Raw genomic sequence first — 25,864 nt, forward strand, 5'->3', positions numbered from 1 at the left:
ATGAGGAAAAATGAATAGGACACAATTCAAAACTCCACATAGCTGGGAAAGATCTCAACCTGTGCAGCCAGGCCTGCCTCAAGCCTCTACACGCTGTGTCTTCATGTTCCAGATATTCTGCACATACAAACCTTCTCACACTTTACATATCAGACGACCCTGCAGAACAGGGCACGCTACACTGCCTTAGTTACACTTATTATGCCGTAATGAAACACTATGGCAGAAAGCAAGCTGGGAAGGAAAGGGTTTAGTTAGGTTACTATCTTGACCATAATTCATTGAAGGAAGCCAAGGCAGGAACTCACACAGGGCAGGAACCTGAAAGCAGGAGTTGATTCGAGGCCATGGAGGGGTGATGCTTACTGGCTTGCTCCTCATGGCTTGCTCAGCCTGTTTTTTTATAGCACCCAGGATCTCCAGACCAGAAAAGTTGCCACACACAATAACCATCAATCACTAACTAAGAAAATGCCCTACAGGGTTGCCTATAGGTCAATCTTATGAAGGCAATCCCCTCCTCTCTGATGTCTCTGGCTTGGGTCAAGATGACATAAAACTAGTCATATGCTGACTTTATATTTTTCCCTTAATGCTTTTATTTGAGCTTTTCCTTACAAAAGGACCACGTGCTTATTTAAAAAAAACACACACACACAAAGTATATAAAATGACAATGGGAACCCCTCCCCTCCTTCATCTGCTCCAGGTAGGTGACAGCAGGTACCACTGGGATAGACAAGATATAGGGAGGAAAAATGAGTAATTGGCTTGCATCAATACATCTATCTAGTCTTTAGGACAGACCATCCTCTTGGTGCCTGTGAGGAGGTGAAGGGCCCAGACAGGGTCAAGGCCACTGGGAGATGCAGAGCAGGAGGCTTAACAGCCTCCCTGGCCCGGGACACACAGTTCTTGCAGCCCGGCAGAGCTCTGCCCAGGGTCTGCCCAGGCCTCACTGTTCCACCATGAAGACCTCCTTTCTCAGTCCTGTACACAGCCACTTCTTCACTTCGGTTCCCTCACAGAGAACCAGGGTGTCTGTCCTGGGACTTCTAAGAAACGAACCCCCATAGTCTTAATATTTCTTCAGGATCTTCCACCTCCCAGGCTCCCTTTCCCCTCAAGACAGAAAAAAAAGCGAAGGAAACACAGAGAGCTCTGCCGGGCTGCAAGAACTGTATGTCCCGGGTCAGGGAGGCTGTTAAGCCTCCTGCTCTGCATCTCCCAGTGGCCTTGACCCTGTCTGGGCCCTTCACCTCCTCACAGGCACCAAGAGGATGGTCTGTCCTAAAGACTAGATAGATGTATTGATGCAAGCCAATTACTCATTTTTCCCTCCCTATATCTTGTCTTTTGTGGGTAAGTGTCTATGCTGGTCCTATGTGCACCTGGGTATGCAGGTACAGTGCACAGAAGTTGACCTTGGCTTTTTGTGCCAGTACTGAGGACCAAACTCAGATCCTCACTCTTACAAGATGCCTTACTCATTTCCTGTTGTGACAAAAAATACTCTACAAAAGCAACTGAAGAATGGGAGGGTTGGGCTGGAGAGATGGCTCAGGAGTTAGAAGCACTGACTATTTTTCCAGAGGTCCTGAGTTCAATTCCCAGCAACCATATGGTGGCTCACAACCATCTGTATTGGGATCTGATGTCCTCTTCTGGTGTATCTGAAGATGGTGATGGTGTACACTCATATATATAAAAATAAATAAATCTTTTTTTTAAAAAATGGAAGGGCTGGTCTGGGGAGAGGCTCAGCTGTTAAGAGCACCCGTGGGCCTGAGTTCAGTTCCCAGAATGTACATGCAAGCTCACAGCTCTCTGTAAAGTCAAGAGTCTAGGGGACTGACACTCTCGTATAGACATACATACAGGCAAAATACCAATGCACATGAAATATAAATAAATAAATAAATCAAGCTAGACGGTGGTAGCTCATGTCTTTAGCCCAGTACTTAGGAGACAGACAGGTAGATCTCTGAGTTTGAGGCCAGCCTAGTTAGTCTACAGCGTGAATACACAGAGAACCCCTGGCTCAGAAATTAATTAATTAGCTAATAATTAATTTAAAAAGAGCAAGACAGGGCCAGGTTGTGACAGTGCATGCTTTTAGTTCCAGCAATTGGGAGGCAGAGACAGGTGGATCTTTGGATTCAAGGCCAGTCTGGTGTACAGAGAGAGTTCCAGGACAACCAGAAGTACACAGAAGAACCCTGTCTCGAAGAAGAAGAAGAAGAAGAAGGAGAAGGAGAAGGAGAAGGAGAAGGAGAAGGAGAAGGAGGAGAAGGAGGAGAAGGAGGAGAAGGAGAAGGAGGAGAAGGAGGAGAAGAAGGAGAAGAAGGAGAAGAAGGAGAAGGAGAGAAGGAGGAAGAAGGAAGAAGGAGAAGGAGGAGAAGGAAGAAGAAGAAGAAGAAGAAGAAGAAGAAGAAGAAGAAGAAGAAGAAGAAGAAGAAGAAGAAGAAGAAGAAGAAGAAGAAGAAGAAGAAGAAGAAGAAGCAGAAGCAGAAGCAGAAGCAGAAGCAGAAGCAGAAGCAGAAGCAGAAGCAGAAGCAGAAGCAGAAGCAGAAGCAGAAGCAGAAGCAGCCAATGACATAAAACAAAAAGGGAGGGTTGGGGCTGGGGAGATAACAGCAGTTAAAAGCACTTACTGTTTTTGCAGAGGACCTGGGTTCCACGCCCAGCACCCACATGGTGGTTCACAGCCATCTGTAACTCCAGTTCTAGGGCTCCAATAGTCTCTTCTGGCTTCCTTGGGCACTAGGCATGCACCTGGTGCACAATAATTGCAGACAAATACTCATACATATAAATCTTTAAAAGAAACACGGCAGGGAGTCAAAGAGGCAGACCTTGAAGCACCTTCTCACAGTGTACCTGTGTTCAGGGAGACTCGGGAGCTGGAGGCTTGCCGCCAGCCTTCTCCATTTTATTCAGCCTAGGACCCAATTGAGAAAAAACAGGCAACGAGACAAAAGCATCCTTCTTCCCTGGCCTGACATAGGCATGCAGCAGAAAGCCTGGCCCAGATGAGCATTGGGTCTTCCTGCCTCAAAGATCTGGATTAGAAGTGGATCTTCCCGCTTCAAATTATGCCCCCCCAAAACAAACACCTCACAGGTGTGCTCCTCCATTTTTGGGTTTTAGTTAATTCCAGATGTAGTCAAGTTGACAGCCAAGAACAGCCATCAGACTCTGAGATTTTGAATTCATGATTCTTATATGGCAGCCTCCAGTGACACAGAATTGCAGGCTTGACCACCAGGCACAGTTTTGTTTGTTTGTTTGTTTGTTTGTTTGTTGTCTTCTCACTGTAAGTTATTTTTGAGCATCAGCTCTAGTGTCTCCCTCCCTTCTCTTTTTTTAATTTTTTTTTCACCATCCTCCCATCTTGCCCATTTCAAAGCCTGTTAAATGGGCCCAAGGAGTCTGGCTGAAGGTGAGTGTAAGAAGGTGCCCAGGTAGCAGCCTGACCTCCTGTGGCATGCCCCGTGTCAGGGCCTCCACTTCTGTTCTCAGAGCCCAGGGCCGAAGTTCACAAGCAATATTAACCAGACGCTAGATCCTCTGTCTCCTCCATAGCTGCCATGGCCTGGGCTTAGAAACAACAGCAACAAATGCAGGCTCCGCCCCCTGGTCCTCCGAGCCCATTGCTGTGGTGGGGTACTGGATGGCTGGCAGCACACAAGGTTAGCTTTGGGGATGTCCTAGCTACCACCACTCGCTGTGAATACCACATCAGCCTGGTTGGCTTCTGGAGAAGGGCATGCTAGACTGGGGAGTGAGCCCTTCGGCTCCTGAGAAGGACCGGCAGCAGCTGCTGCTGGGAATGGGAAGAGGTCCTTCCAGCCCCACTGTGGAAGCCCAAGGCCCTGGGGTGATTCTGTTGGTAGCTGGCTTCTCTCCCTGGACTGGATTGGGACAACTTCTCCCTAAAACAGCTTCATTAGCTCTGAAGCAAGATGTCAGTGAGAAAAACAGCAGACAGAAGTTAGGAGTGCTATGGAGAAACTGCCAAGACCAGTCAGGTCAGAGTGCAGGGCTAGGAATGAGCTCATTGTCAAAACAGATTCAAGGACAAAGTGTGTCCTTTGGATTTATTGACTTAGGAGGGCAAGTAAGGAAGCAGCCTCAGGGCAGATGCACACACTAGGCCAACTTAGTAGCCTCAGGGCAGATGAACACACTGGGCCAGTTTAGCCTCAGAGCAGATACACACACTAGGTCAGCTTTGCAGCCTCAGGGCAGGTGCACACACTAGGCCAGTTTTGCAGCCCCAGGACAGCTGCACACACTAGGTCAGCTTTGCAGCCTCAGGGCAGATGCACACACTAGGCCAGCTTTGTTGACTGGCTGATGGTGGACAGTGAAGAAGATACCACAGCAAGGCAAGAGATTCATTTTTTTGATTCATTTTGTCTACCCCCTTAAATCATTTAAAAATATATTTATTTATTTAACCTGTATGTGTATGACTGAAGGTATGGATATACACCATGTGCCCATGGAGGCCAGAAGAGGGCATTAGATTTCCTGGAATTTGCATTGCTTGTGAGCCACCCATTGTTGGGTGCTGGGAACTGAACCTATGTCATCTGCAAGAGCAGCAAATGCTCTTAAACACTGAGCTAAATGTATCTCCAGCCCCCACTTACATCGTTTTCAGTGAACTTTTGTAAACTCCAGGTTTAGAAGCTGATGCCTTGAATCCACAGAAAGTCTAGCTTGGCATTTACTGTGTAGACCAGGCTGGCCTCTGACTCCATGTTGAGATTACAGGAGTGTGCTACCACACCTAGGCTGGGGAACTTTATGTTGGGGAAATGACCTTTCTGACAGACTTCTGAAGGAAGGTGACCAGTGCACTGAGCCCTGTTTTGCGCGCGCACACACACACACACACACACACACACACACCCTGCAACACACACCTTCCTTTCTTCCCTTCCACAAAATACATTTACATCTGATACTCTATGCGGTGAGTTAATCCAGAGAAACTCCTCTCAGGCTGGGCTAGCTTCTTCCTTTAGAAGTAAAAGGTGGCTTAAAATGTGTCACGTGAGCTCCAACCCTGCCACCATAGCCCTTCTCTCTATCATAACTGTACCTAGAGTGATTTCTTCTGGTGGTTATCTTGAGCCCATGTTACCCATTTCCCTATTCAATGAGAGCCTCACTTCAGAGCTTTTTTTTTTTCGAGACAGGGTTTCTCTGTATAGCCCTGGCTGTCCTGGAACTCACTCTGTAGACCAGGCTGGCCTCGAAATCAGAAATCCACCTGCCTCTGCCTCCTGAGTGCTGGGATTAAAGGTGTGCTCACTTCAGAGCTTTTATCTAAGATGAAAGTAGTGTCTACCGACAGTTGGATTCCCTGAAGTGTGTGGACAGGAGCCTTCCCTGGGCAAGCACCTCACACTGAGGACAGTGGCAGCCCGGGCTCCATGGGAGAGAGGGTTACATAGTCCTCCTGCTGAGCCCTTCAAACCCACACTTTCCTAGGTGAAGGGCAGCCCTGCACGGGGTTAACAGGATCAGGCCTCAGCCTAGCTTTGAGGAGCCCTGTTAATGGGCCTCAGTGAGAGAGGATATGTCTAATCCTGTTGGGACTAGATGTCCCAGGATGGGGTGACCCAAGGTTGTGGGGAGGCTTCCCCTTCTCCTCGGAGAAGGGGAGGGAGTAACAGGGGGAGGGATTTATAAGGGCAGGACTGGGTGGAGAGGAGGGGGAGGGGGGCTTCAATCCGGATGCAAAGTGAATAAAAATAAATAAATTACTGAAAAAAAGAAAGAGTTCTTCAGCAAGCAATGATTTACTGATGTATATTACAGCCACAGGCTTAACAACCTGAGCAGACACTTACTCTTCAAGCTAGAGGACCCACCCCAAGACAAGGAGTGCCCCTGAACATTTTCTGTCGCCACCCAATTGGGGACAGTAGCATCTGTTGATTTCCTCTCTGACCCTGCATCCAGCCCCTCAGGGCAGCAGACTCTGTGGTGAGGGGGAGTTAGTTCACTTTCACCTCCTGGGGTTTCTGAGGGAAATTGGCAGTAATAGCAAACACTAGGCTTTCTCCCACTTCAAAGCTCAAGGCTCATAGTGGTTCTGGGGAAAGTGGGACCTAGGCTCACCCCTCAGCCTTGGCTCTGTGGGCAGCTGCTGTGGAAAGGCCTGGGGGAGGGGTCTGGGTGATCAGAACTGTTTTTTGGAGCATGAATGTCTAGAAGAAGAGGACAATCATCAGAGAAAGCTGGCTTTCGATGCAGCAGTGGGAACAAACAGGTCCTCAACCGTGGGTACCCTGAAATGTCCATGGGCATGGCCAGACACATAAACGAGCATTTGAAGTCACAGGAACATGTGAATGCATACATATAAACACTCCTCTCACACGGTTCCTGCTCACATGGGCACACACAGGCATATACACGTCCAGGCGGAAGCACATACAAATTCACACCTGTGCATACACAAACATAAAGGCACATGGATAGGAACCCACAGGAGAAGGCTACACAGGCACACAAACTTAATACAGACCAAAGTACCCACTAATGGCTCAGATGTTTTTTGCATGTGTATATACACGTACATATGTGCACACCTGTGCACAAGTGTGCGTGTGTGCACACACACACCCTGTAATTTGAACAGCCAGGCCACTTGACAGCTTCCTGGTTAGCTGCCCTTTATAGTTTACCCTGGAAGGCAGCCAGGTCCCTCCCCTTGCTCCACCTCTCCCCCAATTAGATGCATAAATTCCCTCCTTTTGCCCCTTACCTGTGCAGTCTGCACTTAATACCAGCACTGGTCTCTGCTGAGCCTCTGCTCATTCCTGGCAAATCCTGCAGGACCCGAGTGTCAGCCAGCCAGCAGCATGGGTAAGGAAAAGGCTCTCAAACCATGTGTAGGCTGCCTGTAGTTTGGAGGGTCCTCCTCCTTCCAGGAAATGACCCGGAACTGTGAGGCAGACAGTGACGAAAGAGTTGGACTCTTGTTCCTACCCTGCAGACATGCACATAGCAGCTCAAGTGAAAACTTCATGCACACTATTTTTCAGCCTGGCCTAAGTTCTAAGGAACAGAAAGGGACCGCCAGAAATGGTGGTTTGTGAATCCTACCCAACCTCGGTAGGGGAAGGGGCAGGGGCAGTGCAGCTTGTCACCCTCGTAAATATATGATTCTGGTTTTAGCACGGGGTCAATGGGTTGGGGGGGCGGGTGTTACAAAAGAACAATCATCACAGCCTGGATCTCTCAAGCTGCTTCATATCACCAGTCAATGGGGGAAGTCAGGGGCAGCCACACTAGCGCACTGAGGGCCTGATTCTGCGCCCCTCCCAAGTCCCACAGCCCTCTTATCCTTTTGCCTGCGAGCTCCTGGGTATCAGTCTGAGAGTCTGGGTTTCAGAAGGAATGTTGAGGCCCTGCTCCCCTTATTGCTGGCTCTTCCCTGGGCTAGTAGAAAGACCAGTGGCCATCCTGGCACAGAAAATCCACTTGAACTTTGCCTGGGTTCCCCAAACTCAAAATGTCATAGACCTTGCTTAAAATGCTTACGACTGGAGGATGCCACACAGAGAAAGATGGTGCCCCAGGCGACCTAGCAGCCTGGACCAAGCCTTGGGTGGTGGGATAAACCTCCTCCACTTTTCTCCTCTTCTTAATGATGTTTTTATTTTATGAACATTTCTGTATGTTCATGTGTAGCACATACGTATCTAGTGCCAACTGGGGCCAGAAGAAGGTGTCAGACAGTTCTGAGTTCCATGGGTGTGTTCTTCACCCCTGAGCCATTTCTTGAGTCCTAGAACAGAATTTGTTGTTGTTGTTATTGTTGTTAGGGTTGTTTGTTTGTGGTTGGTTGGTTGGTTGGTTGGTTTCTGAGACAGGGTCTCACTATGTAGCTCTGGCTGATCTGGAACTCACTGTATGTAGATCAGGCTGACAGAGATCCTCTGGCCTCTGCCTCTTGAGTGCTGGGCTTCATGTGTTGCACCCCTTTAAGTCAGTGTGTGGTGGCTCATGCCTGTCACCTCAGTGCTAAGGAGACTGAGGCAGAAGGATCTTGGGGAGATCGGGCTCCCCAACTCCAACACTGTTACTGCTTCCCTACTTCGTATACCTTCTCGATGTGGATCTCCTGGGTGCAGAAGAGGCTGCTCTGGCCTTGAGGCTTCCTTATTATTTCCTTACATGTTTACTTGATGTGTGTGAGGCCAGAGAGCGTGTTAGATCTCCTGGAGCTGGAGTTACAGTTCACAGGGTTTCTCTGTATAGCTCTGGCTGTCCTGGAACTGACTCTGTAGACCAGGCTGGCCTCGAACTCAGAAATCTACCTGCCTCTGCCTCCTGAGTGCTAGGATCAAAGGCGTGCGCTACCACGCCCGGCTGGAGTTACAGTTCTTGACCACCATGTGGATGCTGTGAATCAAATCTGGGGTCTTCATAAGAGCAGTCATTGCTCTTAGCCTGAACCATGTCTCTAACCTCTCTCGGGCCTGCTTGTGGACCTGGGTCAGGGCAGGGGCAGAGCACAGGCCTGTGAGCTCCACTTCAGAATTTCTTTCAACCTACATGAGCCTGTTCAACCTCCAGAGTCTGGCCCACACTCAAAAAGCTGGAATCTTGGCAACTGTCTTGTCAGACTGTAGGGTCCGGAAGGGCCTCTCCCTATAGCTGTGATCACTAGGAAAATAGAAAGAAGCCTAAGGACACACAACTGGCATCAGTCTTTTTTTTCTTTTTTCTTTTCTTTTCTTTTTTTCTTTTTTTGGTTTTTCAAGACAGGGTTTCTCTGTGTAGCCCTGGCTGTCCTGGAACTCACTTTATAGACCAGGCTGGCCTCGAACACAGAAATCCGCCTGTCTCTGCCTCCCAAGTGCTGGGATTAAAGGCATGCGCCACTAAGCCCGGCCTGGCATCAGTCTTGACCAAATACACACACTCCCTGGCTTTGGATTGATTGTGTAATCCTGAGTGTGACCAGCAACCCAGCTCAGGACCCCAGCTGGATGGAGGAAGTTTCTGGGTCCTGCTCTGGCTGAATTTGGTGGAAGATGCAGCCTTCCCATTCTCGAGGGCTGCTCCTCAGAACAGACCTCAGAAGGCTGCCTACTTGGTTTAGGTCTCACAGAGGCCCCTCCGGGATTTTGTTTTATCATGTTGAACCAAAAACCTTCCAATGATAGGCAAGTGCTCTATCACTGAGCAGCTTCCCTCGGTGGGTCGTTTGATTTTAAGATTTAGTGTGTGTCTGTGTGTGTGTGTGTGTGTGTGTGTGTGTGTGTGTGTGTGTGTGTATGCGCTGGTGAGTGGTGCAGCCCTCAGAGGTCAGAGGCATCTGACCTCCCCAGAGCTGAACTCTGTGCTTGCTGGTAGCTGGGAATTGAATTGCTGAGCCTTCCTAGCTCACTTTTGCTTTTTTGAGACAGGGTCTTTCTATGTAACCCTGACTGCCCCAAAACTATGTAGACCTGGCTGGCCTTGAACTTGCGGATCTCCACCTGCCTCTGCTTGCTGGGATTAAAAGCATTAAAGGCATGAGCCCTAAATCAGTTTTTGCTATGTAGCAAGGCTAGTGTTGAACTCATGCTGCTTCTGCCTCCCTAAGGCCGTGTGCCCATCCCCCTGTGGTGCTCTCATTATCTCTTCTTCACATACAAACTGGAAACTGAGTTAGATAATTTGCCCAAGTTCTGCCCAAGACTGGCCAGGTAGGCTACGGCAGGAATCGAAGTCAGTGTTATGATTACTGAGGACACAGGCTCTGCCTCACCTCCTCCAGTCCACTTCCAGGTCATGTGGCTCCACTCTTCCACCTCACCCTCATCAGAGATGGGGGACTGGGTTGGGGGATGGGTTGGGGGTACTGGGCCAAAGTGATGGGGCTGAAGTAGGGACCTGGGGCAGCAGTGAGTCTGCCTTGCCTGCCAGATGTGTCACAGGCTGCATAAAGAGAGAATCACACTCCAAAGCAGGCCCCAGCCAACGTGTTCCCATTATTTCTACAGCTACAAAATGCACAAAGTGTGGTCCAGGTTACCCCACCCCTCTGGAGGCCATGAAAGGTAATTGTAAATCGAAGGGCCGGCATCCCTCTGCAGACCCCAGGGTAGGGTTGGGGTACAGCAGATCTACCTTTAGCCCTCTGATCCTTCCTGAGCTGCCTCTGCCTGGTGGATTACCACAACCTGCTTTCTACTTCCCAGGACCCCGAGAGGAGATTGTCTACTTGCCCTGCATTTACCGGAACACAGGCACCGAAGCCCCGGATTATTTGGCCACTGTGGATGTAGACCCTAAGTCTCCCCAGTATAGCCAGGTGAGGTGAAGCATGGTCACTAGTGCCCCTGAGACTCCCACGACAGCCCCGGTTCCCTACCTCTACCCTTCTTTGTCCTCACAGTAATGCAAGCTATTCATTGCACAGGGTGCTGAACTGAAACCCTGTCTATGCCTAGTCAAAAATGAGTCTGTAGAGGCAGGACCTGGGCAATCAGCACTTCCTGTCCTCCATCCTAGGTCATCCACAGGTTGCCCATGCCCTACCTGAAGGACGAGCTGCACCACTCAGGATGGAACACCTGCAGCAGCTGCTTTGGGGACAGCACGAAGTCACGCAACAAGCTGATACTGCCTGGTCTCATGTCCTCCCGCATCTACGTGGTGGATGTGGGCTCTGAGCCTCGTGCCCCGAAGTTGCACAAGGCATATCCTCCGTCCTTGTGACCCTATTGAACATGCTGGCCCAACAACCCTTAGACTAGCTGTCTCCAGATTTGACACAGGGTCTGACTCAGCAGCAGGAAGGAAGGGCACACTTCAGAGGGCTCCTGAACTGGCACCATCAAGCAAGTTTCAAGCATGGGCTGGGATGCCAGGAGAGGAGGTTTCTTCTTTGAGCAGGGTGTCAGAGCCAGCTAGCTCAGGGCTTCCTCTCAACACGTCATTGGATATCCATCCTCTGCACCAGATGCTCAGAGCTGACTGCTGAGGGTACAGAGCTAACAGTGGCCTCGGAGGGGCCCCAGGAGATGGGAGTGCCTTCAAGAGGGACAAGGGAATGTCAATGCTCTCTGACTGAAGACTTACTGGTGGTTTCTCTGCCTCTCTCTTGCTGGTCTCCAAGTTACCAGACTGAATTTGTGCTGTCTTCACTCAGGGAGAGGAAAAGGAGGCAGGGCCCACAGGGAGAATGACAGCAGGTAGTGGAGACTTCTGGCTCTGTAAAGTTCTGACCCTGTTCCTTACCTTCTCCAGGTCATTGAAGCCAGTGAAATCCAAGCCAAGTGCAACGTGAGCAATACGCACACCAGCCACTGCCTGGCCAGTGGAGAAGTCATGGTCAACACCTTGGGGGATCTCCAGGGTAATGGCAAAGGTACCTGCTGGCACTGTGGACTTGTAAAATCTCAGCAGCTAAGAAGTGTGGAAGGCATCCCACTGTGTGGGGAACAGAACCAAAGCCTGGGGAGCAATAGAGTGAGACACCAGGGGGAACTGGCTGAGTCCTATCCAACATCTAACATGTCAGCGAGTGGCATCAGTTGTTTCAGTTATTACTACAGTGATGAGGATGGGTCTGGTCATGGGGTATAAATTCAGCTATTTTCTAGGTCATAGCAGAAAGATCACAAGTTCAAGGCCTGCCTGGGAAACTTAGCAAGATTTTGTCTCAAAATACAAATAAAAGAAGGCTGGAGTTATAACCCAGTGGTAGAGCACTTGCCTACATTATTGAAGTCCCAGTTTCAACCATCAGTCCATCAGTGTACACACACACACACAGGATAAGCTGTAACTGCATGGTCAAGAGTCTGCCATAAGGATGTGGACTCGCGTGTGAAGTTAGAAGTACCTATGTAACATAACTCTGGCCTTTGTGAATTCATGAACAACCCTCACAGCCCTTGGCTTATGGGTTGTTTTGTTTTGTTGGGTTTTTTGTATGTGTGTGTGTGTGGTTTTTGTTTGGTTGTTTGGGTTTGTTGTTGTTGTTGTGGGGGTTTTTGTTTGTTTCTTTGGTTTGTTTTAGCTTTTAATATAGCTGGGCATGGTGATGCACACATTTAGCCTCAGCATTTGGGAGGCAGAGGCAGAAAGGACTCTGTGAGTTCAAGGACAGTCTGGTCTACATAGTGAGTTCTAGGACAGCTACATGGAGAAACCAGGTCTCAAGAAAGAGGGAGAGAAGAGGGGGGAAGGAGAAAGGGAGGGAGGGAAGAAATTTGAATGCACAAAGGACAGCTGGCTGGAAGGAACCGGAGCTTTGCCTGTAGCTGCTTGAGATTCTTTTGTTTGTTTGTTTTGTTTGTTTTGAGACAGGGTTTTTCTGTATAGCCCTGGCTGTCCTGGAACTCACTTTGTAGACCAGGCTGGCCTCGAACTCAGAAATCTGCCTGCATCTGCCTCCCAAGTACTGGGATTAAAGGTGAGCGCCACCACTGCCTGGCACTGCTTGGGATTCTTACTGGACCAACAAAGCTTAGACTCTGAGAAGAACCCACAGTGGTTGTGATAGGTTGGGCAGGTGATACTTACAGGGTTCAGTCCCAGAGCTCTCTGTTCAGAGGGAGAACATTTTCCCAAGCGCTCTAAGAGAAGGGTGAAGCTGCTAGAAGAGTACAGAGTAAGGGCCTCCCTGACTCCTGCCATCTCTAAAATGGATGTTCCCACACCTGACCTTCAGCCCGGTGGGAAAGAGAGATGGCCCACCACTTCTACATAAGCCCCTTTTCCCTGCTCAGGGAGTTTTGTGCTGCTGGATGGGGAGACCTTCGAGGTGAAAGGGACATGGGAGAAGCCTGGGGGTGCATCTCCAATGGGCTACGACTTCTGGTACCAGCCTCGACACAATGTCATGGTCAGCACTGAATGGGCAGCTCCCAATGTCTTCAAAGATGGCTTCAACCCGGCTCATGTGGAGGCTGGTGAGAATCACCCTAAGGGCAGGCAGGGGCCTTAGTCCACAGCCCCTGCTTTCAGCTCTCTACCCTACAGCAGATCTGCACTTGTCTTGCTTAGGATGCTCAGATCTGCTCAGGAGTCCTCTGTGCCCATTCCAGCTCCCCATCCTAGCTGGCACTCTGCCCCGGCCCATGCCCTCCCACCCTGACCTGAGCCCAGCCTCTGGTCCCTGTCCCCTCCCTGCTCAGGGCTGTATGGGAGCCGCATATTTGTGTGGGACTGGCAGCGCCATGAGATTATCCAGACCCTGCAAATGACAGATGGGCTGATACCCCTGGAGATCCGTTTCCTGCACGACCCAAGTGCCACCCAGGGTTTTGTAGGCTGTGCCCTCAGCTCCAACATCCAGCGCTTCTACAAGAATGAGGTAACTTTGATCCCTGCCTTCCACCCCATCCCCAACACTCAGCTATGAGAGTCTCTCTCACAAGCACCTCCTAATTTCTACCTTGCCTGAGCCTGTCTTCTGTTGCTGTAACTCAGCAACTGAGTGTCATACGCAGAATAAGGAATAGAGGTTTATGTAGCTCATAGGTCTGAGGCTAGGCCCTCCAAGGTTGAGGAATAGCATCTGATAAAAGCTCTCATTGGGAACTCTGCCTCTAGGGACTTTACTGGATGAGAGAATCATCTGCAAATAACAAATTGGCTTTGTTAATTGATTCATTTTCAAGACAACCATAAACATTCTCATGGGTGAATCCATCTTCTGTGAGCTCTGACTTAATTAAGTAAAGGTCCCAACTAGTCACCAGGTGGTGAGTGGTATTTAACCCCAGCACTTGGGAGAGCAGAAGTAGGTGAAGCTTTGTGGGGGCCAACCTGGTCTATGTAACAAGTTCCAGACCACCCAAGCCCACATAGTGAAACCATGCCTCACGAGACAAACAGAAGCTGGAGAGCTGACTCAGCAGTTAGCATCTGCCACTCTTCTGGGGGACCTGGCTTCCATCCCCAGCATTCACATGTGGCTGACAACTACCTGTAACTCCAGTTCCAGGCAATCTGAGTTCTCCTCTGGCCTCTGCAGGCACCAGGAAGGCATGTGGTGCACAGATATATATGTAGGCAAAATACTCCTGTATGTAGGACAAAGTAAAAGCAAATTAAGTTAAAAACAAACAATAACTAAAACAAAGAGGTCCCAGCTACCCAGTTAAAATGTAACCTTAGCACTTGGGAGGTGGAGGCAGGAGATTTGCAAGTCCAAAAAATAAAAAGCCACAATTAAGGTCTCACCTCTTAGCCGGGCATGGTGGCACACGCCTTTAATCCCAGCACTTGGGAAGCAGAGGCAGGAGGATTTCTGAGTTCGAGGCCAGCCAGGTCTATAGAGTGAGTTCCAGGACAGCCAGGGCTACACAGAGAAACCCTGTCTTGAAAAACCAAAAGAAAAAAGAAAAAAAAAATTCTCACCTCTCAATTCCTCACAGTGGTAATTAAATTTCACCATGACTTTTGGTAGGGACACTTGAAACCTAATTGGCCATACTGATAAATTCATTCAAAACCTAAGGCTGGACACCTGGGATCCCAGCCCTTGGAAAGTGGAGGCAGGAGGACCAGGAGTTCAAGACTAGCCTCAGCTACAAAGTGTCTGAGGTCAGCTTGGGCTACATGAGACTGTCTCAAAAAGGAAAAATAAAAATATACTTAGTGAGTGAAAGGAACGGAATTAACTCAAAACACAACAAGACCGAGTTCTCGGCACTAAAGAGATTTATTTGCCCCAGAAGGACAAAGAGCAGGGACAAAAAGACAAAGTCAGAAGATAGAGGGCTTGGTGGAACATTCTTTTAATCTCAGTACTCTACAGGCAGAGGCAAGGAGATCTGTGAGTTCAAGGCCAGCCTGGTTTACTGATCCAGTTCCAGGACTACAAAGAAAAACCCTGATCAAAAAAACAACAAAACAAAACAAAGGAAAAAAAAAAAAAACAAGACAAAAAAAAAAAAAAAAGGAGGAGGCGAGGGACAGAAGAAGGGATGGAGGGAATGGGGTAGGATGAGGGAGAAGAGAGAAAGGAACAAGGGAGAGAGCAGGGATATTTGCCCTGGAGGGACAAAGGACTGCCTCTGGATAGAGAGGAGACAGATGTAGCCCATAGGCAAATGGCAGTTTATAAAGGTAAAAGAGAAACTTCTTGTTAGGATGAGTTGGTTAATTTTAATTGGGCATATTAATTAGGTGACCAAGGGGGCCTTTGATGCCTGGACTTCAATACTTTGATAGCTGGACCTTTGTGGTCAGCCTCAGGAGGGGGAAGTGTCCAAACGACGGAATAGGCCTTGGTGACTAGCTTTAGGAATGTAATTGAATACTTTTTAGCAAGAAGAAGGGTGAAAGGCGAAACCTGTTGGCGCCATGTTTGCCATGCTCTGACCTGCTAGAGCCCTTCAGTGGGCATCTGTGTTAGCCACTCTGACAGGGATTGGTGATGCCACGGTGAGGCAGTCAAGCTCTTTGCCCTGCTGGCTGGGGTCCCCTTCCCTGCAAGCCAGGAGGCCCAGCATTTGTTCCCTCCCTGTCCCCAGTTCTGATAAGTACGTTCTCTCCCTTCCCCAATGTAGGAAGGCACTTGGTCAGTGGAGAAGGTGATCCAAGTGCCCTCCAAGAAAGTGAAGGGCTGGATGTTGCCAGAAATGCCTGGTGAGTGCCCACTGGAGAGGGCAGGTTGATTCCTGGCTTGGGAAGAGAGATAGACTCCTTACAGCCCCTCAATCCTGCTTAGGTTTGATCACCGACATCCTGCTGTCCCTGGATGACCGCTTCCTTTACTTCAGCAACTGGCTGCATGGGGACATTCGGCAGTATGACATCTCTAACCCACAGAAGCCCCGCCTCACTGGGCAGGTAGAGGCACTAGCAAAAGCTGCTTGGGGCTGATAAGGGAGAAGCAGGAGACGCAAAACTGTGGGCAAAGGAACAGGCCCAGGACTGAAGAGCCATGACTGAACACAGGGACTGTGTCTGACAAGAAAGGGATGGTCTCTGGGTATGAAGGAGCATACCTTTAAGGCCAGCCCTAGAGAAATAGGTGGATCTCTGTGAGTTTGAGACCAGCCTGGAATTTCAGGCCAGCTGGAGTTACACAGTGAGATGGTCTCTTAAACAAAACACACACACACACAAAGAGATTCTAATAAGGCAAACAACTCTAATGTAACGTCCACACCCATATGAGTTACTCTTGTTACTGTGATTAAATACTTGACTAAAACAAAGGAAGGAAATGTTTATTCTACCATGGTTTGAGAAGGGGTACAGTCCACCATAGTCAGAAGGTGTGCTGATAAAATGTATTTTACAGAAGGCATGAGTTGATTACTGGTACTCACCTGTCTTCTCCTTTTTGATAGTCTAGAATCCCTGTCCATGGGCTGGTGTCACTCACATTCAGGGTGGATCGTCCCTTCCAGTTAAATCTCTCTAAAATGCCCCACAAACAGCCCAGAGTGTGTGTGTTGGTGGTGATGGTGGTGTATGTGTGTGTGAGTGTGCACGTATGTGTGTATGTATGTGTGTGTATGTGTGTGTGTGTGTATGTACATGTGTGTGTGTGTGTGTGTGTCTCTGGTGTGTGTGTCTGTATGTGTGTGTGTGTGTGTGTATGTGTGTGTCTGTCTGTGTGTGGTGGTGGGGGCTTGCTGACTCTAAAACTCAGTGAGTTTGGATCATTAAGATGATCACTACATCTGTAACCTTTGTCCCCCTTTCCCTCTGAACCCTGTTTCCAGATCTTCCTTGGGGGCAGCATTGTTAGAGGAGGCTCTGTGCAAGTGCTGGAGGACCAAGAGTTAACCTGTCAGCCGGAGCCCCTAGTGGTCAAGGTGAGAACTTCTCCCTGCTCCCTCTAGTCATGCTCGAGAGTATCTTCTTGGATGCTTTGGGATCCAGCTGGTATGCCAAGTGGGCACCAGTTGCTTAGGCCATTTGGGGGTTACTTGGAGTCTGACCTCTTGTTTCCTCAAGGGAAAACGAATTCCTGGAGGCCCTCAGATGATCCAGCTCAGCTTAGATGGCAAGCGTCTTTACGCCACTACATCACTGTACAGCGACTGGGACAAGCAGTTTTACCCTGACCTCATTAGGTGAGAAGCAGTGTGGGGGCTCATTTCTCCAACTGTCCTCTCCCACAAGCATCACTTGGCCTTCCGAAGACTCATCAGGAACTCCAACTGTACCCCACCATACAGATGGCCCACGGACCCTGTCCCATCCCCAGGAACCAACTATACTCACAAAATCTTGGGGTATGGGGTTGGCTACATACAACTTCTAGCTTACCTCTTCTTCTCTTCTAGGGAAGGCTCCGTGATGCTTCAAGTTGATGTAGACACAGTAAATGGAGGGCTGAAGTTGAACCCCAACTTTCTGGTGGACTTTGGGAAGGAGCCCCTTGGGCCAGCACTGGCTCACGAGCTTCGTTACCCAGGGGGTGACTGCAGTTCTGATATCTGGATCTGAAGGCTCACACTAGGGGCCCCCCTCCACATTCTGAGCCTGCCTGGCTTCACTCTGCTCTCAGCCCCAACTCTCCAAGGCCACTCTGAGACCAGCGAGATCTGTAGAGCAGCATCTCTGTACCGTTGCTTGTTGTTTGTACTTTTCTTAAGTGAGCTCCTGGAAGCACCTGGAAATAAAATGCTGAAACTTCTCTCAGATCACTCTGTGATGGAGGGGGAGTGGGTTGGGTCCTCTGCCATGGCCAGTTTCTTGTGTAGAGAAGCCCTGAAGGGGGTTGTGGTGACTAGTGTATGCAAGTGATTCCAACATGAGGCCAATGCTGTCAAACATTTCTGTTCTGTGACCATATATAACCATTTAGGGGGAGGATTGCCACAGGAAACCTGGGTGAGCATGCCAATCAATGTTTTAGACTATTTTGGCATATGTATATGGGGTGTGTGTGTGTATGTGTGTGTGTGTGTGTGTGTGTGTGTGTTGAAGGAAGTGTGTCACTGTATGGGTAAGCTTCGAGGTCTCCCATGCTACGGCTCCACTCAGTGTGAAAGATAGTCTTCTCCTGGCTGCCTTTGAATCAAGATGTAGAACTCTCAACTCCTTCTCTAGCACCGTGTGTGCCTGCATCCAGCCATGTTTATAATGGACTAAACCTCTGAAACTGCATGCCAGTCCCAATTGCATGTTTTCCTTTATAAGAGTTGCCTTGGGTCAGTCAGTGGTGGTACACATCTTTAGTCCCAGCACTTGGGAGGCAGAGACAGGTGGATTTCTAAGTTTGAGGCCAGCCTGGTCTACAGAGTGAGTTCCAGGACAGCCAGGGCTACACAGAGAAACCCTGTTTTCAAAAACCAACAAAAGAAAAAAAAAAAAAGAATTGCCTTGGAGATGTTAATGTCACATGAAGTCCTGCCTTTCACATGCGTTAGATAGCATCCTGTTAAAAGCATCTGGCCATCTTGATCTTTACAGAAATGTTCCTTTTTACGAAACATATTTGCATTTTTACATCCTTTTGACATGATTTTCTTCTACTTAGTGGTTTTCGTTCCTTTTCTTTTTTTTTTTTTTTTTTAAGATTTATTTATTGATTATATGTAAGTACACTGTAGCTGTCTTCAGACACTCCAGAAGAGGGCATCAGTTTTCATTAGGGATGGTTGTGAGCCACCATGTGGTTGCTGGGATTTGAACTCTGGACCTTCGGAAGAGCAATCGGGTGCTCTTACCCACTGAGCCATCTCACCAGCCCTCGTTCCTTTTCTTTATGTTTTGTTTTGTTTTGTTTTGTCTTCAAGAAAGGTTTTTTTCTGTACAGCACTGGCTGTCCTGGAACTCACTCTGTAGACCACGGTAGCCTCAAACTCAGAGATCCACCTGACTCTGCCTCCCAAATGCTGGGATTACAGGTGTATGTCACCACTGCCCCAAGGGTTTTCTTTCCTTCTTAAGGACAAAAGACACAGAAGCATTATTGATTTGCGTCTTGTGGTGAGAACATTTGCCTTGAAATGGGGGGACTGTATTATCTCTGTCCTCCTAATGTTTGACTTGGGAAACCAGTGAGTTTCCTAAGCTCCCTTATGGAACATGGGTGAAGGGTTACCAACAGGTGTGTGGGTGACCCAAAAAGGCACTGTACTGAAAGTCTTCACCCACTATATATAATGGCTTCCCCACTGCTGCATAGGTGAAGCCCCCTCCCCTGCTCAGTCTTCCTATATATTTTAGCTTCTCTCTAAGACCTTGAAACCACATGCAGTTAGGGAAGAATTGCATACAATGGGCTGGATACTCAGGTGAGGGTCCAATGACTCTCCTTAAGCCCCTTGTTCTAAGAAGGAACAAGCCTAGATGTGACCATTTTTATTAACTGTGTGTGTGTGCCTGTGAGTGAAGAGGCCAGTAGAGACCAGAGATGTGAGAATCCACTAGAGCTGGGGATACAGGTGTTGTGAGCTGCCTGATGTGAGTGCTGAGAACTGAACCTGGGTCCTCTGGAAGAGCAGTGATGGTTTTAACCACTGAGCTACCTCTCCAGTCCTCACGTGAGGATCCTTTATAAGCAGATACACCTGGTCTTATGAAGCGTCTCTGTGTCTGTGTATGAATATAATCAAACCATGTCTGGAACTCTCAAATACTAAATCTTTAAAAACATGGTGCTAGAGTTATTGAGGCTTTCTTTTGTTTTGTTTTTTTAAGCAGAGGGGCCTCTCCATCCTCTCCATGTCCTGACAAAGAACAGTCTTCTACTTTGTTATTATTGTCGCTACTGCTGATTTGGTGCCCATAGTCTGGAGAACACAGACCACAACAATCTTAAAGAACCTGGAGATGGATGGCACTGGCCTGTTATTTTCCTTAGCCTTTCTATGTCACTGTAACTGCAAAGTAAAAGCAACAGCAAGCAAACCCAGAGGAAAAGCTGAGGGCAAGCATGGAACAGAGCAGTCTCAGGAAGGGAAGGAATAGTCTATCAGAGAAAAACAGGCTTGGAGATACCGGCAGAAAGAACAGGCATTGAGGTCCAGCAGAGCCCAAATCTTCAGGCTCTGCCCGAGTAGATGAATCGTTCTGCCTCGAGCTGTTGTAGCTGCCCACTTAACAGTAGTTTGGCCAGCACATGGAAATCAAACCTTTGAGTCCTAACTAGGATCTGTGCTTTCCCAAGGCCCTGTACTGCTATCCGTTCACATGAGCTTTCCAGGTCTAGCCATCTCAAAGTGTTAGCTCCCATCAGTAGCTGGCTAGTGCTAGAAGCACTTGGCTGGGAAAACTCATAGTTCCCTCTAGAAACCAGTAAGCATATAATGTAAAACAATATACCAAACTCCATGTGATCACACATGCATTAATCACAGCATCCTGAGACAGACGCAGATGGAACTTTATGGGCTCAAGGCCAGCATCTGAAAGATCCTGACAGAATGTAAAAGGTCACAAAAGCCCTGAAATTAGCAAAATAGATTTCTTTGTTAGCAGAACTAGGTTCACTGATTTAGAAAAATAGAGGTACACAATGCTCTGGCTGCTCCTAGAACCCGTGTATCTGCCAATGTTCTGACCGTTCTTTGAACCCATGTGTGTGCCCACTGATGAAGCCCATTGCCAGGTGTTTGTGATATTGGTTGCTGAGGAAGGAAGTGTCGGAAAAATCTCCCCAGCAACCACAGTGGTGGCCAATCCAGAGTTGCTGCACCTGCACCAGACTCTTTCCTTGTACCCCTCCCATACCCATTTCTTGAGAAATCATTTTAGAATAGACATTGTTTAAATCTGGAAATCCCCTACTCCCTCCTTCTCCTTTCCCCCTGAAGGTCTATAAAAACTGGGACCTTTTTCCCCTTGGGGTCGACTCCTCTTCCCCTGCGTAAGATACGAGTCCTCCCCAGAGCTCTGGCTTTCCCCGAATAAAGCCTCGTGTGGTTTGCATCAAGCTTGGACTCTCGTGAGTTCTTGGGGTGTCCGCTATTATCCCGAGACTTGAGTGAGGCTCTCCCTTCGAGGGTCTTTCACTTCTACCTAGTGAGTTCCAGGCCAGCCAGAATTACACAGTGAGACCTTGTCTCAAAACAAAAACTGGCTGGGTGTTGGTGGCACATGCCTTTAATCCCAGTACTCGGGAGGCAGAGGCAGGCGGATTTCTGAGTTTGAGGCCACCCTGGTCTACAGAGTGAGTTCCAGGACAGCCAGGGCTACACAGAGAAACCCTGTCTCGAACCCCCCCCCCAAAAAAGAAAACAAAAACTGACCAAAAGAGGGGGAGGTATGGTGTGGTTGGAGTAATGAATCAGTAATTAAAATCATTTGCTGCTTTTTCAGTAGACCCAAGTTGAATTCCCAAGCACCCACATAATGGCTCACAACCATATATAATGCCAGGTGATTATATCATGGCCTCTTCTGGCCTCCTCGTGTACTTGCTTATATGTGGCATACTGACATATATGCAGGCAAAACACACATGCACATAAAATACATTTTTAAAAACCACCATGGAAGTCAGGTATTACCTCCTTAGTCTGACACAGGAAATGGACCAACGTTATTACGAGGCTATGAGCCCATGCAGGAATCTCCTCTGGGTCCTCTGTTTCCACGATCCTATTAGGCATTCAGCAAAGTTGAAATCCAAAAGGAGAAGAGGATTGGGGTGTGTGACTGAATCCTAGGGTGTGTGGTGATCTCCTGAGGGCTCACTGGTACCGGAAAGTTTGGTGAGTGTTAGGGGTGCTGTCATCTCGTTTCAGGAAACCACATGGCATGAACAAAATGGCAGTAAACTCACAGAGCCATTGCCATTTTGTTGATGTCACCAGCTAAGACAGCGACACACTGTCAGGTGACCTTTGGAGTATGGTGAGCTCAGTTCCATGAGGAAACATGCCCATCTCCACCTGGGCAGAGTCCCCGGAGGAGCCACACATCTCAAAAAAGTCAATGTGAAAACTCAAACAAACTCCCAAATTAGATTAGCATGGACTTAAAAGAAGAAATTACACCACCACCACCACCCCAGTACAGTACAAAAATAGCAAAGAAAAGAAAGAAAGTCCATGGTTTTGCCCCAAGGAAGGGAAGTCTATGCATCTCACCACAAACTGCAACTGTGTGCAGCAGGCAATTCATCTAGCACTTGCTTTGATCTCCCCTCAGTCCTGGAAGAAAATGGAAGGCATCTCCAACATCCATAGGTGGTGCTGTTGCTCTGGGAACACATAGAGAAAGTACTGGGCAAGACAAAGGGACCTTGATGCTATTTTGTCCCACCTGAGACCAGAGAGCTCGGAGTCTTATAGAAACCAACTTGTTTAAAACAATCCTAATTTAAACCCCTAGTTTTCCATTACTGTGAAAAAAGCATGAGCAATGCACCTTACAGAAGAAAGAGTTTACTGGGGCTTACAGAGGGTGGGTCCCTGATCATCAGGACAGGGTGGCTGCAGACAGGCAGGCATGGTGCTGGAGCAGTGGCTCCAGATGAGTGCTTGGTGCTCGCAGTGTGGAGGACAAGGTTTCTTTTCAATACACTAATCTCCATAGCAAGTGCCTGTTTTGTCCAGAATCTTTGTCATCAGCTTTCAACCAGCCCACATGTCTTTCCTCACCAAGTTGTATGTGAACATTTTCCACATCTTTCTGCCATACTCTCCTCACCTTATGCACACATATGGCTTAAGAACACTACATAGTAGCCATGCTACAGAACGAATAGGATGCTGTTCTGAAATTTCCTTTATCAAGCATTTCAGTCCATTACTTTTGAATCCAGCCTCAGATTTTTGGGACATGGGCTGAACAGAGCCAGATCTTAGGCCAGAGAATAATATGAATGGCCTTCTAACCTACTTCCCACACTCTTTGTTCCCCTCCAAAATATCATGAGCACAGTCTTGACTGCCTGCATTTCTACTGGCATTCCAGCCTTCTGAACCGCCACTGCGTGCGCGCGTGCACACGAGTGCACACACACACACACACACACACACACACACACACACACACACACACGATTGATCCCTGCTTACAGCATTCCAGGGCTTCCCTAGCTCACAGCTCTAAATCCTTGTACATTCCACAAAACAGTTCTAAATACCCCATCCAGGCCTGCATAGCATGCGGTCAGGAAACACAGTAGAGACCCCACTCCCAGCACAGGTTTCTGTTAGTTACGTTTCCTGTTGCTATAGTGAAATAGCCGACAAGCAGCAGCTTGTTTTCCCCTGTGGATAAGTGCTCGCAGCCCTTACTGGTGGAGAAGGCTCAGGAGCAGGAGAGTGGCCGCTCCTATCTCAGCAGATTTGGAGACAGAAAGGGCAAAGGCATTGCTCAGATGGCTTCACTTGCCCTTTTATTCTGCCCACTAGATGAGACCATGCAGTAGACATCCCTCAGTTACTCTCTCTGGAAGCCCCTACACAGACACACCCAAAGTGGGCATAGCCGACGGGCCAGGGGCGGCTAATCCAGTTATGCCTAGGACAATCAAAGCAACTCATCAGACTGCGTGTGTCCCAGTCAACAGGACAAACCTTGGAGCACCTGTCATGGCAGAAAGGAAGGAAACTGCTTAAGACATCTGGGGTTATATTTCAAGTATTTATGAAATATGTGAGAAAAGACATGCATCTAAATAAAATGCACAGAAAATTGAAAATTTACAACTCGGCCATAGAAAATCAAGCCAGGGTTCATAGCACACACCTGCTATTCCCAGCACTTGGGAAGCTGATGCAGGAGGACTGTGAGCTGCAGGTGGCCTGGGCTGCACACTGCTGCGGCATAATAATAATAATAAAAATAATAATACACACACCTCAAAATGTGCTATCACTACACTCTTATTAGGATGGCTTAACTAAAAAATATAAAAATAAAACTAGAGGTATAGGTAATGGCTAAGGAAAACTCCATTTTGTGCTAGGCACACATTCTAAATTCCTAACAGATAAATTCCCTGACTCCCTGCCCCTTCTCAGAATTGTGTGTCTGTTGTAAAATGATTAACTGTTTGCTCTGGCTTCTGTAAACTCACTTATCTCTGTGCAGGGGACAGAGAGTAAGACAGTTCCTCACATAGCTGGAATTCTTCAGAAATGAAGTAATTGTGATTTTCTCCTTACCCTGCTCTGGGCAGCACAACTCTGAATTGGATTAGAGACTGCAACCTGCTGGCAGCTTTAATAAATCTGGCAAATTATAATCTGAATTGAGTCTGGTGTGATTGTTTCCCAGTGATCTCAAACTCCATGACAATCTCTCAGTGATGGAGTGCATTTACAACCATAGGACAGCTTCAATTTTCAGCACCAAAGTGAGGATGGTGAGAAGGAGGGGGGAGGAGGAGAAGAGGAGGAAATAAACTGGTAAGATACAGAGAAACCAGATCATTTGTGGCTGGTTCGGATGTAGAAGGGAACTTTTCTCCCGGCTTTTTTCGTTTGTTTCCTTGTTTTGTTTTGTTTTGTTTTGTTTTGTTTTGTTTCGAGACAGGGTTTCTCTGTGTAGCCCTGGCTGTCCTGGAACTCACTTTGTAGACCAGGCTGGCCTCGAACTCAGAAATTCGCCTGCCTCTGCCCACTCATGGCTGGGATTAAAGGCATGCACCACCATGCCCGGCTTTCTCCCCACTTTTTGAGCTGTTCATGCAGCTCTGTGGTGAAGTGTCTGCTCCAAGTACACAAAGGCCCGAGATTCAAAACCCCATCCAGGTGCAGCGGCACAAGCTTTACCCCTTTAGTCCCAGCCCTTGGAAGGTAGAGACAGGCAGAGCTCAGTGAGTTTGACAACAGCCTCGTCTACAATCTAGTTTCAGGATAGCCGGGGCTTCATAGACTTTATCTCAAAAAACCAAAAACAGCACGTTGTCCCCCCACCCGCCTTAGGCAAGTGTGAGTGTGTGTGTGTATGTGTGTGTGTGTGTATGTCAGCGAGGGGGTAGGGAGGTGGGAGAGGGAAAGAGAGAGGAGATGTGTGTTCACATATATGAGGGTGTGTTTGTGCACCTGTGTGCACATGCATGGAGGTCTGAGGCTGATGTCACAAATCCTTCACCAACTCTTCCACTTACTGAGACAGGATCTCCCAATCCAACACAGAGCTTACCTTACCAATACCACTATCCTTGCTAGCGAGTTTACTCCAGGAATCCCACCTCTGCTTTCCAAGTTTGGAATTACAGATGGGTTCTCATGCCCACCGGTCAATTATGTGGATGCTGGGATCTGAACTCAAGTCTTCATGCTTGTGTCATGATCACGTTGACCACTGAGCCATCTCCCGGGCCCCAAGAACTACCATTCTTACAGATGGTTTGGCAGATCCTTATAAGATTAAGTGTGGATTTTTGATATGAGCAGATGCCCTTTGTGCATTTATTTTAGGAGAGCCACTGAGAAACCCAAATGTCCCCCATCAGATTCACCAACAGTAAGGGGTGGCTAAGCTCACAAGCTGTATTATATCCATACCATGGAACACTACTCACAACAAAAAGAAACAAACTACTGATAAACACAACTTTGATACTTTCAAGGAAATTACTTCTAAAACAACATAGCCTTATTACCTGCCCCCACCATAGTGTGTACGTGTATGTGTATGTGTGTGTACATGTGTGTGTGAGTGTGTGTGTGTGTGTTGGGTGCGCACGAGTGAGCGCGTGTGTCCTAGCTCACTTTCTATTACTGTGACAGATATCATGACCAAAAGCAGCTTGGGTGGGGAAAGGGTTTCTTTGGTTTCTGTGACAGGTGATCACTGAGGGAAGTCAGGACAGAAACTCAAGTAGGATAAGAGTTAGGAACCATTGAGAAGAGCTGCTTACTGGCTTGCTCAACTTGATTTTTTTTTTTTTCCTTTTTTGGTTGGTTTTTTTGAGACAGAGTTTCTCTGTATAGCCCTGGCTGTCCCGGAACTCACT

The 25,864-nt window shown here is 48.1% G+C and overlaps 1 protein-coding gene across 1 annotated transcript; it reads left to right on the plus strand.

Annotated features, from left to right (window-relative positions):
* The first annotated feature begins 6,798 nt into the window (after positions 1–6,798).
* On the plus strand, positions 6,799–17,632 carry Selenbp2 (selenium binding protein 2). The gene is made up of 12 exons (NM_019414.2): positions 6,799–6,888; positions 10,020–10,076; positions 10,218–10,330; positions 10,531–10,716; positions 11,269–11,389; positions 12,756–12,938; positions 13,164–13,342; positions 15,546–15,624; positions 15,707–15,828; positions 16,713–16,805; positions 16,948–17,066; positions 17,280–17,632. The coding sequence occupies exons 1-12, from the start codon at positions 6,885–6,887 to the stop codon at positions 17,440–17,442; spliced, it is 1,419 nt and encodes a 472-aa protein (NP_062287.1). The 5' UTR covers positions 6,799–6,884; the 3' UTR covers positions 17,443–17,632.
* Positions 17,633–25,864: the final 8,232 nt, after the last annotated feature.

This window comes from Mus musculus, chromosome 3, assembly GCF_000001635.26.
Source record: "Mus musculus strain C57BL/6J chromosome 3, GRCm38.p6 C57BL/6J".
Taxonomy (NCBI): Eukaryota; Metazoa; Chordata; class Mammalia; order Rodentia; family Muridae; genus Mus; species Mus musculus.